Source organism: Bufo gargarizans, unplaced genomic scaffold (genome assembly GCF_014858855.1).
Source record: "Bufo gargarizans isolate SCDJY-AF-19 unplaced genomic scaffold, ASM1485885v1 original_scaffold_1403_pilon, whole genome shotgun sequence".
Classification (NCBI taxonomy): Eukaryota; Metazoa; Chordata; class Amphibia; order Anura; family Bufonidae; genus Bufo; species Bufo gargarizans.
Window position 1 is genome coordinate 86,277 of NW_025334342.1, and position 13,858 is coordinate 100,134.

The 13,858-nt window shown below is 44.8% G+C and overlaps 1 protein-coding gene across 1 annotated transcript in view; it reads left to right on the plus strand.

The window, feature by feature from the left end:
* LOC122923252 (rab proteins geranylgeranyltransferase component A 2-like) overlaps nucleotides 1-13,858 on the plus strand; it is a 74,368-nt gene that overhangs the window by 53,097 nt on the left and 7,413 nt on the right. Inside the window, exons 10-13 of the mRNA XM_044274032.1 lie at nucleotides 7,045-7,149; nucleotides 7,731-7,794; nucleotides 9,770-9,866; nucleotides 12,738-12,833. Coding sequence (XP_044129967.1) covers nucleotides 7,045-7,149; nucleotides 7,731-7,794; nucleotides 9,770-9,866; nucleotides 12,738-12,833 — 362 coding nt within the window. The remainder of the gene's footprint in view (nucleotides 1-7,044; nucleotides 7,150-7,730; nucleotides 7,795-9,769; nucleotides 9,867-12,737; nucleotides 12,834-13,858) is intronic.

Genomic DNA, 13,858 nt, shown 5'->3' on the forward strand with positions numbered 1-13,858 from the left:
GCGGGGTCGTGGATCTACTGATGTCTCCTGATGGCGCTCTGCGGGGTCGTGGATCTACTGATGTCATCTGATGGCGCTCTGCGGGGTCGTAGATCTACTGATGTCGTCTGATGGCGCTCTGCGGGGTCGTGGATCTACTGATGTCTTCTGATGGCGCTCTGCGGGGTCGTGGATCTACTGATGTCTTCTGATGGCGCTCTGCGGGGTCGTGGATCTACTGATGTCATCTGATGGCGCTCTGCGGGGTCGTGGATCTACTGATGTCTCCTGATGGCGCTCTGCGGGGTCGTGGATCTACTGATGTCATCTGATGGCGCTCTGCGGGGTCGTGGATCTACTGATGTCGTCTGATGGCGCTCTGCGGGGTCGTGGATCTACTGATGTCTCCTGATGGCGCTCTGCGGGGTCGTGGATCTACTGATGGCACTCTGCGGGGTCTTGGATCTACTGATGTCATCTGATGGCGCTCTGCGGGGTCGTGAATCTACTGATGTCGTCTGATGGCGCTCTGCGGGGTCGTGGATCTACTGATGTCTCCTGATGGCGCTCTGCGGGGTCGTGGATCTACTGATGTCTCCTGATGGCGCTCTGCGGGGTCGTGGATCTACTGATGTCGTCTGATGGCGCTCTGCGGGGTCGTGGATCTACTGATGTCTCCTGATGGCGCTCTGCGGGGTCGTGAATCTACTGATGGCACTCTGCGGGGTCTTGGATCTACTAATGTCGTCTGATGGCGCTCTGCGAAGTCGTGAATCTACTGATGTCATCTGATGGCGCTCTGCGGAGTCGTGGATCTACTGATGGCTCCTGATGGCGCTCTGCGGAGTTGTGGATCTACTGATCGCGCTCTGCGGGGTCGTGAATCTACTGATGGCGCTCTGCGGGGTCGTGAATCTACTGATGGCGCTCTGCGGGGTCGTGAATCTACTGATGGCGCTCTGCGGAGTCGTGGATCTACTGATGGCGCTCTGCGGGGTCTTGGATCTACTAATGTCGTCTGATGGCGCTCTGCGGAGTCGTGAATCTACTGATGTTGTCTGATGGCGCTCTGCGGAGTCGTGGATCTACTGATGTTGTCTGATGGCGCTCTGCGGAGTCGTGGATCTACTGATGTTGTCTGAAGGCACTCCGACGGGTCCGAGATCTCGACTAGGGTTGTCTCAGCGTTTATGTGGGGTCTCCTGTCCCACCCTGAGAGTGACAAACATAGAGCAGGTACCGGATTGCCATAGACCCTCCAAGGCCAGTGGGCCCCAGAAAAAACGGGCCCCAAGGATCCTGTTTATGGGGGGGGTGAGAACTCTTCTGTCTGGAGGTAAAGTGGGATCCCATGTAAAGTTTTTCTGTGGACCCCCGTGGCCTCTTTGTCAGCCCCTGGCTAAATATAACGCATTCTGGTAGATTTTGTTTTCCAATTTCTCACCATTTTCGTGATATTAGCTGGCTGTCAGTGAATGGGAGCACTGATGTAGTTTCCATTCAGAGGCAGTAATCCTGAACATAGCTAGTCCTGCTGTCAGCTGAGAAGGGGATACAATGTATCAGTCTAGACAATGCTCCGGCCTGCAGACTGATACATTGTAACAAGCTGGCAGAGTGATTGCCTACACTGGATACCACTGTAACAGATCCTCAGCTGAGAGTGTACTCATTCACTGACAGCAAGCAGAAACGTGGTGTCTGGAAGTTGTAGAACTTTTCATGAAACATTATACACATAAACCCGGAGACCCCTGAATATTACATCCAATAAAAACGTGTTATCTGCGGTGTAGATGGCGACATGTCAGGACGCCGTCACCGTCTGGACCGCTCGGAAGTAAACATGAAGGAAACTTTAGCAATACTTCACATCTCCTAAACTTTGGTGTGAAATAAACATAATTTCCTTCCCTGCAGTCACTTGGGACCCTCCCCCCCCCATCCACACACTTATCAAATGTGTCCCTCAAACCAACGCAAAGTCCAATAAATTTATATTTCTTTAATAGAAAACGATGGAAAATTTTGCAGAAATTTACATATTTGCGCTGAAATATTGCAGCGAAGGCTTAGGCAGTGGCGGCCGGTCCGTCTCAAGGATGCTGCCCTTAGTCCATTAGTTTGGATAATGAGGTCCATAAAGAACCTTTATAACTCATGGCAGTGCCGGAGATGGATGCACCTCCAGCCCCCGCACCAGACACCGCAGGAAGGTCACCGGGGGGCTGAGCGTGATTCATGGGACCACCAGGTGACACCGCCATCTCCGCTCCATGACACCAAATCTATATATTATACATAAAACCTCTCCGTCTATCTGTCTATATCTCTTATCTATCATCACTTATAATATTCTCTATATGAATGCTCAGTTCTGTCATTTTTGGGGTGCTCTGATGCACAATGTATCTATAGCGCGGGTTTATTAATATCGGAGGGGGCGGAGTCTCTCAGCGGATTACGTTTCCGCTGAGATTAATAATATTATTACATTGGGAGGAATAATCTCATTTATATGGAGTGACAATCGGGTGTCCTGCAGGAGTGTATATATACTGTATGTGTGTGCAGTGTGTGTATGTACAGTGTATGTGTGCAGTGTGTATATGTACAGAGTATGTGTGCAATGTGTGTGTATGTACAGTGTATATGTGTGCAGTGTGTATATGTACAGTGTATGTACAGTGTATGTGTGCAATGTGTGTGTATGTACAGTGTATATGTGTGCAGTGTGTGTGTATGTACAGTGTATGTGTGCAGTGTGTGTGTATGTACAGTGTATATGTGTGCAGTGTATATGTGTGCAGTGTATATGTGTGCAGTGTGTGTATGTACAGTGTGTATGTACAGTGTATGTGTGTATGTACAGTGTATATGTGTGCAGTGTGTGTATGTGCAGTGTATATGTGTGCAGTGTGTGTGTGTACAGTGTATGTGTGCAGTGTATATGTGTGCAGTGTATATGTGTGCAGTGTGTGTATGCACAGTGTATATGTGTGCAGTGTATATGTGTGCAGTGTGTGTATGTACAGTGTATATGTGTGCAGTGTGTGTATGTGCAGTGTATATGTGTGCAGTGTGTGTATGTACCGTGTATGTGTGCAGTGTGTGTATGTACAGTGTATGTGTGCAGTGTGTGTATGTACAGTGTATATGTGTGTATGTACAGTGTATATGTGTGCAGTGTGTGTATGTACAGTGTATATGTGTGCAATGTGTGTGTATGTGCAGTGTATATGTGTGCAATGTGTGTGTATGTGCAGTGTATATGTGTGCAATGTGTGTGTATGTGCAGTGTATATGTGTGCAATGTGTGTGTATGTGCAGTGTATATGTGTGCAATGTGTGTGTATGTACAGTGTATATGTGTGTATGTACAGTGTATATGTGTGCAGTGTGTGTATGTACAGTGTATGTGTGTATGTACAGTGTATATGTGTGCAGTGTGTGTACAGTGTATATGTGTGCAGTGTGTGTACAGTGTATGTGTGCAGTGTGTGTATGTACAGTGTATATGTGTGCAGTGTGTGTATGTACAGTGTATATGTGTGCAATGTGTGTGTATGTACAGTGTATGTGTGCAGTGTGTGTGTGTATGTACAGTGTATATGTGTGCAGTGTGTGTATGTACAGTGTATATGTGTGCAGTGTGTGCAGTGTGTATGTACAGTGTATGTGTGTACAGTGTGTGCAGTGTGTATGTACAGTGTATATGTGTGTATGTACAGTGTTTATGTGTGTATGTACAGTGTATGTGTGCAGTGTGTATGTACAGTGTATATGTGTGTATGTACAGTGTATATGTGTGCAGTGTGTGTATGTACAGTGTATATGTGTGCAGTGTGTGTATGTACAGTGTATATGTGTGCAGTGTGTGTATGTACAGTGTATATGTGTGCAGTGTGTGTATGTACAGTGTATATGTGTGCAGTGTGTACAGTGTATATGTGTGCAGTGTGTGTATGTACAGTGTATATGTGTGCAGTGTGTACAGTGTATATGTGTGCAGTGTGTACAGTGTATATGTGTGCAGTGTGTGTATGTACAGTGTATGTGTGTGTGTACAGTGTATATGTGTGCAGTGTGTGTGCAGTGTGTGTGTGTGTATGTACAGTGTATGTGTGCAGTGTGTATGTGCAGTGTATATGTGTGCAGTGTGTATGTACAGTGTATATGTGTGCAGTATGTGTGTATGTACAGTGTATATGTGTGCAGTATGTGTGTATGTACAGTGTATATGTGTGCAGTGTGTATGTACAGTGTATATGTGTGCAGTGTGTATGTACAGTGTATATGTGTGCAGTGTGTGTGTATGTACAGTGTATATGTGTGCAGTGTGTGTGTATGTACAGTGTATGTGTGCAGTGTGTGTATGTGCAGTGTGTATGTGTGCAGTGTGTGTTTATGTACAGTGTATGTGTGCAGTGTGTGTGTATGTACAGTGTATATGTGTGCAGTGTATATGTGTGCAGTGTGTGTATGTACAGTGTATGTGTGTGTGTATATGTGTGCAGTGTATATGTGTGCAGTGTGTGTATGTACAGTGTATGTGTGCAGTGTGTGTATGTACAGTGTATGTGTGCAGTGTGTGTGTATGTACAGTGTATATGTGTGCAGTGTGTGTGTATGTACAGTATATATGTGTGCAGTGTGCGTGTATGTACAGTGTATATGTGTGCAGTGTGTGTATGTACAGTGTATGTGTGTGCAGTGTGTGTATGTACAGTGTATGTGTGTATGTACAGTGTATATGTGTGCAGTGTGTATGTACAGTGTATATGTGTGCAGTGTGTACAGTGTATATGTGTGCAGTGTGTGTATGTACAGTGTATATGTGTGCAGTGTGTACAGTGTATATGTGTGCAGTGTGTGTATGTACAGTGTATATGTGTGCAGTGTGTACAGTGTATATGTGTGCAGTGTGTACAGTGTATATGTGTGCAGTGTGTGTATGTACAGTGTATGTGTGTGTGTGTGTACAGTGTATGTGTGCAGTGTGTGTGCAGTGTGTGTGTATGTACAGTGTATATGTGTGCAGTGTGTGCAGTGTGTATGTGCAGTGTATATGTGTGCAGTGTGTATGTACAGTGTATATGTGTGCAGTATGTGTGTATGTACAGTGTATATGTGTGCAGTATGTGTGTATGTACAGTGTATATGTGTGCAGTGTGTATGTACAGTGTATATGTGTGCAGTGTGTGTGTATGTACAGTGTATATGTGTGCAGTGTGTGTGTATGTACAGTGTATGTGTGCAGTGTGTGTGTATGTACAGTGTATATGTGTGCAGTGTATATGTGTGCAGTGTGTGTATGTACAGTGTATGTGTGTATGTATATGTGTGCAGTGTATATGTGTGCAGTGTGTGTATGTACAGTGTATATGTGTGCAGTGTGTGTGTATGTACAGTGTATATGTGTGCAGTGTGTGTGTATGTACAGTGCATATGTGTGCAGTGTGTGTGTATGTACAGTGTATATGTGTGCAGTGTGTGTGTGTATGTACAGTGTATATGTGTGCAGTGTATATGTGTGCAGTGTGTGTATGTACAGTGTATGTGTGTGTATATGTGTGCAGTGTGTGTGCAGTGTGTGTATGTACAGTGTATATGTGTGCAGTGTGTGTATGTACAGTTTATATGTGTACAGTGTGTGTATGTACAGTGTATGTGTGCAGTGTGTGTATGTACAGTGTATATGTGTGCAGTGTGTATGTACAGTGTATGTGTGCAGTGTGTGTGTATGTACAGTGTATATGTGTGCAGTGTATATGTGTGCAGTGTGTGTATGTACAGTGTATGTGTGTATGTATATGTGTGCAGTGTATATGTGTGCAGTGTGTGTATGTACAGTGTATATGTGTGCAGTGTGTGTGTATGTACAGTGTATATGTGTGCAGTGTGTGTGTATGTACAGTGTATATGTGTGCAGTGTGTGTGTATGTACAGTGTATATGTGTGCAGTGTATATGTGTACAGTGTATGTGTGTGTATATGTGTGCAGTGTGTGTGCAGTGTGTGTATGTACAGTGTATATGTGTGCAGTGTGTGTATGTACAGTTTATATGTGTACAGTGTGTGTATGTACAGTGTATGTGTGCAGTGTGTGTATGTACAGTGTATGTGTGCAGTGTGTGTATGTACAGTGTATATGTGTGCAGTGTGTATGTACAGTGTATGTGTGCAGTGTGTGTGTATGTACAGTGTATATGTGTGCAGTGTGTGTGTATGTACAGTGTATGTGTGCAGTGTGTGTGTATGTACAGTGTATGTGTGCAGTGTGTGTGTGTATGTACAGTGTATGTGTGCAGTGTGTGTATGTACAGTGTATGTGTGCAGTGTGTGTGTATGTACAGTGTGTATGTGTGCAGTGTGTGTGTATGTACAGTGTATGTGTGCAGTGTGTGTGTATGTACAGTGTATATGTGTGCAGTGTGTGTGTATGTACAGTGTATATGTGTGCAGTGTATATGTGTGCAGTGTGTGTATGTACAGTGTATGTGTGTGTGTATATGTGTGCAGTGTATATGCAGTGTGTGTATGTACAGTGTATATGTGTGCAGTGTGTGTATGTACAGTGTATATGTGTACAGTGTATATGTGTGCAGTGTGTATGTACAGTGTATATGTGTGCAGTGTGTGTGTGTGTACAGTGTATATGTGTGCAGTGTGTGTGTACAGTGTATATGTGTGCAGTGTGTGTATGTACAGTGTATATGTGTGCAGTGTGTGTATGTACAGTGTATATGTGTGCAGTGTGTGTATGTACAGTGTATATGTGTGCAGTGTGTGTATGTACAGTGTATATGTGTGCAGTGTGTGTATGTACAGTGTATATGTGTGCAGTGTGTGTATGTACAGTGTATATGTGTGCAATGTGTGTGTATGTACAGTGTATGTGTGTGCAGTGTGTGTATGTACAGTGTATATGTGTGCAGTGTGTGTATGTACAGTGTATGTGTGCAGTGTGTGTATGTACAGTGTATGTGTGTGCAGTGTGTGTACAGTGTATGTTGTATATAGGTGTGTGTTTTGTATTTCTTATCGCTGTGCGGTGTCTTTTAGGTGTGTGGCGGTTATTGACAGCAGGGGTAAGCGGATCCGCTGCCGCCATGTGGTTATAGAGGACAGTTACCTGCCGGAGAGCGCCTGCGCTGACGTCTGTTACAGGTAAGGGCAGATTACTGTTCAGGAGAGCTGGGAGGTCACATCAGGTCTTGTTCTCCAGTCACATTCAAGGCTGCGTTCACAGTTCTTATGGTTTTAGCCTCCAGGCCCTGCCGCCTCGCATACGCTCTGCTGCGGAGGATTGTGGTAGATGTAGTGTTCACACCAGTGTCAGTGCTGGGACCAGCAGACTGCGAGGGGCTGCGGGGAAGCACTACAACTCTCACTATGCAATGGAGAAGAGAGCAGTGCACTACAGGGGTGCAGGAAGAAGCAGCCAGCAGAATTGGGGAGATTAGATTGTGAGCTCTTAGGAACAGGAATGATGGGAGTGATACTTTTGTGTTACATAGGGAGAATAGCTAGTGAGCTCCTGAGGACAGGGATGATGGGAGTGATACATTGTGTGACATAGAGAGAAAGGGATGATGGGAGTGATATGGTGTGTGTCATAGGAAGAAAGGGATGATGGGAGTGATACTTTTGTGTTACATAGGGAGAATAGCTAGTGAGCTCCTGAGGACAGGGATGATGGGAGTGATACATTGTGTGACCGTGAGTTACTGATAATTCTGCTTCTTCAGACAGATCTCCAGAGCGATTCTTATCACAGACCGTTCAGTCTTGAGATCAGATACAGACCAGGAGGTAGGTGGTGTCCGTGTACCGCGGTGAAGGTACTGACCTGTGACCTCCGCCCCGTCCAGTGCTCCCCCCATCATGTGACGCGGCCGCACTACAGTCCTGGATTCCTTCTGTGTTCCTCAAGGAGACAGACGGCTGAAGGTCCCCACGTCTGAGATTTAATTGACATCAAATTTCCAGTAAATATTAGAGAATAATATAGTGCGGCCGTCAGCGCCACGGAAAATAAAACCGCCATCACCTACTGCAAATTCTAAACCCGCTATAAGGTGATTGTTTCCTGCCATTATAATCAGTGTCAGGAAAATGGGATCTGAAATCTAAACCATCAGATGAAAAATCTGCTCTCCTGGCGCCAAACCAGATGAGAACGTTCACAGAATGGACCCAAAATATCTATCATCTATATCTCTCTATCATCTCTATCTATCTATCATCTATATCTCTCTATCATCTATATCTCTCTATCATCTATATCTCTCTATCATCTATATCTATCTATCATCTATATCTCTCTATCATCTATATCTCTCTATCATCTCTATCTATCTATCATCTATATCTCTCTATCATCTATATCTCTCTATCATCTATATCTATCTATCATCTATATCTCTCTATCATCTATATCTATCTGTCTATCATCTCTATCTATCTATCGTCTATAGCTCTCTATCATCTATATCTCTCTATCATCTATATCTCTCTATCATCTATATCTATCTGTCTATCATCTCTATCTATCTATCGTCTATAGCTCTCTATCATCTATATCTGTCTATCATCTATATCTCTCTATCATCTATATCTATCTGTCTATCATCTCTATCTATCATCTATATCTCTCTATCATCTATATCTCTCTATCATCTCTATCTATCTATCATCTATATCTCTCTATCATCTATATCTCTCTATCATCTATATCTATCTATCATCTATATCTCTCTATCATCTATATCTATCTGTCTATCATCTCTATCTATCTATCGTCTATAGCTCTCTATCATCTATATCTCTCTATCATCTATATCTCTCTATCATCTATATCTATCTGTCTATCATCTCTATCTATCGTCTATAGCTCTATATCTGTCTATCATCTATATCTGTCTATCATCTATATCTCTCTATCATCTATATCTCTCTATCATCTATATCTCTCTATCATCTATATCTCTCTATCATCTATATCTCTCTATCATCTCTATCTATCTATCATCTCTATCTCTCTATCATCTCTATCTCTCTATCATCTATATCTCTCTATCATCTATATCTCTCTATCATCTATATCTATCTGTCTATCATCTCTATCTCTCTATCATCTATATCTCTCTATCATCTATATCTCTCTATCATCTATATCTCTCTATCATCTATATCTATCTGTCTATCATCTATATCTCTCTATCATCTATATCTCTCTATCATCTATATCTATCTCTCTATCATCTATATCTCTCTATCATCTATAGCTCTCTCTATCATCTATATCTCTCTATCATCTATATCTATCTGTCTATCATCTATATCTCTCTATCATCTATATCTCTCTATCATCTATATCTATCTCTCTATCATCTATAGCTCTCTATCATCTATATCTCTCTATCATCTATAGCTCTCTCTATCATCTATATCTCTCTCTATCATCTATAGCTCTCTAACATCTATAGCTCTCTATCATCTATATCTCTCTATCATCTATATCTCTCTATCATCTATATCTCTCTATCATCTATATCTCTCTATCATCTATAGCTCTCTCTATCATCTATATCTCTCTATCATCTATAGCTCTCTCTATCATCTATAGCTCTCTCTATCATCTATATCTCTCTCTATCATCTATAGCTCTCTCTATCATCTATATCTCTCTCTATCATCTATAGCTCTCTATCATCTATAGCTCTCTATCATCTATATCTTTCTTTCTTTCTCCAGTTTCTGGTGACTGATCCGTTCTCTGTTGTAGATTTCCGTCCTTACGGTTCCCCCGGATGATGGGGATCGCACCGCCGTGCACCTGACCGAGCTCTGCTCCTCCACAAACACGTGCATAAAACATACGTGTAAGTAGCTATATCAGCTGGACAGAGAGTCCCGGCACAATGTTGTCCTGAAGTGCTCTGTGCTGCTGTTGGTTTTGAGCTGACATGATATCCGTCCTGTGTGTTTTATGTGTCTCCATGTTGATTATGGAAGGAGCTGCGACTCTTCTCCGTGTTCTGAATGGATGGCGTGCGCGCGGGTTTATTGCTGCCCGTCTCCTTTATTGCTTCATCACAAATATCCTCAAACTGAAGTGAAACGCAGTCATCGTCGCCCTGTGTCGCGGCCGCGGCGCCCTCGCTCTCTACAGAAGACGCTGGTTATTCTTCCGATTATATCGCGGTGCCGTCACTCGCGTCACAAAGAGCGCTGGACGCTTTGTAACCGTTCTCGGCTCTCACAGTATCTGATATGTCCGGGCAGGAGACCTCAGACACTGATAATATCATCCACACATTCAGTCCTTGTAGCCGCGCGGTTCAAATCCTCACCATTTTACAATATCTGCTTGCTGTCAGTGACTAGAATCAATACAGGGTCTGGTCTATTCACACGGTGTCTGCTGTGTTCATTGAGAGTATTTCCAGACAACATATACCGCTGTATAGCCATAAACGTACATTGCGGCCTCCATGACTAGAATTGCGCGGGAAACTGTCCTGAAAAAATATATACTGACCTATACCGCCACCCGAGGCCAAAAAGGACGCACTTTGCCCTCTGTCAGGTGAACTGCAGCGTCCGCAGAGCAAATTCAGCCTAGTTCTGCTCACAGCTGCGGGTCTGTTACATTTGTATCCAGTCTAGACCCTACACTGATACATTGTAACAGACTGTCAGCGCTGTGTGTTCTCAGTTACTTCGCCCTATGGACCTACAGGTTTTTTTGCTGCAGTTCTCATAAGAGGGCGTCACCTCCCCCGTCCGCTCGGGGTCTATAAAAAAAATTGCGCGGCTGGGAAAATATTTACTCCGCGTCCAATAAATCCTCGCCTTTTGTTTTCACTTCGTTAAGCGTTAATGAGATGCGAGCGAGCAGTCTCCCCCTTCAGACAATGGCGTAAGATAAATATACAAATCTCTCTCGCCTTTGATCACCGGCAGGAGTGACAGCCCCATCATCGGCAGCGCCATCTGACCGGAACCAAAGTCGTTCGCTCGGCCCCTGGCGCTAATGATGGAATGGCGTAGAGAAGCTCATCGCTCTTCCTCCCCGGAGAATTACCTGAAGACGAATGCTGGCAGGCGCTGTAACTAATGCCACTCCACCTGAGTAAATCAAACATAATCAGGCGGCGCGCTGATGAGGTTTTATGGGTCCGTCAGACCCGGGGTGACACCATAACAGCCAGATTGAAACCAAACGGCGGCAGATCTGAGGATTTTATAACCGACTGGAGCAAAAATCTATAAAACCTATTTTAAATCAATTAGTCTTTGCTTTAATGTTTCCTTTCTTAACGACATGTTCATCATCCGCTAAGTGGTGGGATTAACGCATTCAGCCCCGGTGGCGGCGTGACATTTAAAGGGACAGCGGGGTGACTTAATTTGCCGTTTACGAGTCGGAGAAGGCGACGTGATGACCCAACTTTCCCAAACTCTCCAATGGCGCGACTGATTAGTTACCCACAGAAAGGGCAGATTTGCCGTTCAGGGCTGTGGGAAAGCTGGGTGAGAAGCAAAATGGCCGCGCAGCGTTCTTAGATCATCCACATCATCGCTCTTCAGATTTGCGGTCGCTGTAATGTTGCAAATATTGGTTGTCACACAGCTCGGAGGTTGTTACCCTGAATGGCACATTTCCCAGTAAAGCTGCTGACAACCAGTATGGACGCCTGGCTTTCCCTGGGAAAGCTGAATGAAAAGCAGCATGGCCACCCAGCTTTCCCAACCCCCTGCATGTTATGTTGTGCCGTGACCCATCGCATCTCTGTGCAGAGATCCGTCCGCTGTTCAGGTGTCTGGGAAAGCTGGGTGACAACTGGAGATTTTATGGCGGCCGTATAGTTATAACCCAGCTTTCCCTGAAATATTCTGGTAACGGAAGTGACGGCGCGAGGCTCAGTAATTCCCGCGCATGTTGAGCAGACAAAGTTTGTGTCCGAACGTGGTGCCCCCCCCCCCCCCCCCCAGCGCCTTCCGTCCGCGGTTCAGTCTTTTTCATCTCTTTGTTACATTGTTGCCGCCTTTGGACGAGATGTAAAGAAAACGTTTTGTAAATAATTAGTGTCGATTTCATTAAACCAGGAGCGAGCGTCTTCCCGGGCATTTGGGGGCGCTCCGCGGCCCGGCTCCGCGTGTCACTGGGCGAGATAATTGTGGGGCTGCGGACGACATAGGCCCCACTGTTAGGCGCTGTGATCGGATTACCGCACCGGAGCAGATGAGACTAATTATTATTAAACATGAAGAGGAGATTGTACCTCGTCAGCTCTTTCATCTCCTGCAATGAAGGGAAGAAATCCAGTTCATTAAAAGTTTATGGAAGTTGTGGCGCGCAGTCCTTTGATTGCCAATGGGCATCAGACAGTCCCTTTGTAGAAGCAAGTGATGTTTGTGCGCGTCGGCCGGCGCGCCTGCTAATTGCCAAGCGTTGTGCACGCCGTTACTTTAAGCATTGTTGCCTTAATGAGGAGACACATCAAGTATTATGGGACAACAACACCCAGATCATTCGTTTTTATCCATTTCTTGGGGTCTCTTTTCATGTCCTGAGGACTTTTGTGGAACTACAAGGCACAGCATGCCATTGTTACATGCACTGGATTAGTGGAAGGTACGGCCATTTGAGTGGACTGTCCCTTAAAGAGTGATACGTGTAACATATGAATGTAGCAGAGCCCAGGTTGTAGTGTGCGCTCCTCACCCAATGAGATGTCTGATTGCAGATCTCGTCCACCTCACGTGTCCATCCTCCAAGACAACGGCGCGAGAAGACTTGGAGCCGGTCGTGAAGAAGCTGTTCACACTCGACTCAGAGGAAGGTGAGAAGCAAAGTTGTAAATTACTTCAGCTGCCCGTCTCAGAACACGCCCACTTATTAGTAACCACACCCACTGAGCATTGACCAAACCCACTAGTACTGTACTCATTGTTTTACTGTATACTGATGACCACACCCACTGAATGACCACACCCACTAGTCATGTACCCTACCCAATAATTTACTATATACTGATGGCCACACCCACTGAGCATTGACCACACCCACTAGTGCTATACTGTACTCATTTATTGTTCTACTGTATACTGATGACCACACCCACTGATTATTGACCACACCCACTAGTTCTGTACTCATTATTCTACTGTATACTGATGACCACACCCACTGATCATTGGCCTCACCCATCAGTGCTATGCCATACTTAATAATTGACTCTATACTGATGATCACACCCACTGATTATTGGCCACACCCACCAATCATTTTCCCCACCCAGTGATTTTCTATACGGATGACCACACCCACTGATCATTGTCCACACCCACCATTTTCCCCACCCAGTAATTTTCTATATTGTTGACCACACCCACTGATCATTGGCCACACCCCCAGTCATAAGTAGTACCTATTAATGTTCTTCTGTGTACTGATAACCACACCCACTAATCCTGGGCCACACCTACCATCCTATGCTGTACCATATACTATAACCACTCCCACTGATCATTGGCCACACCTACCTATACTACCTGTAGTCGTTACTTATTTAGCATATTCTGATAACCACACCCACAGAGAGCCTGCCATCTTCCTGTCCTGTGAGGTCAGGAGGTGCTGAGATACAAGTATCCTCCGTGTAGCCATCATTGTTACATTGTTACAGTGTCCGTCACATAGCAGATGAGGCTGCATTAAGTTTCTGAAGTGGAGCGGCCGGTCAGCCGTGATGTATGGCCTTGTGTCGTGGTAAGTGTCCCCCAGAGCCCCCCATGTCACACTCCGCCATTAGTTTTTATGCTGGCGACGAGGCGGTGGTCGTATTTTAATTAAAATGTCAGAACA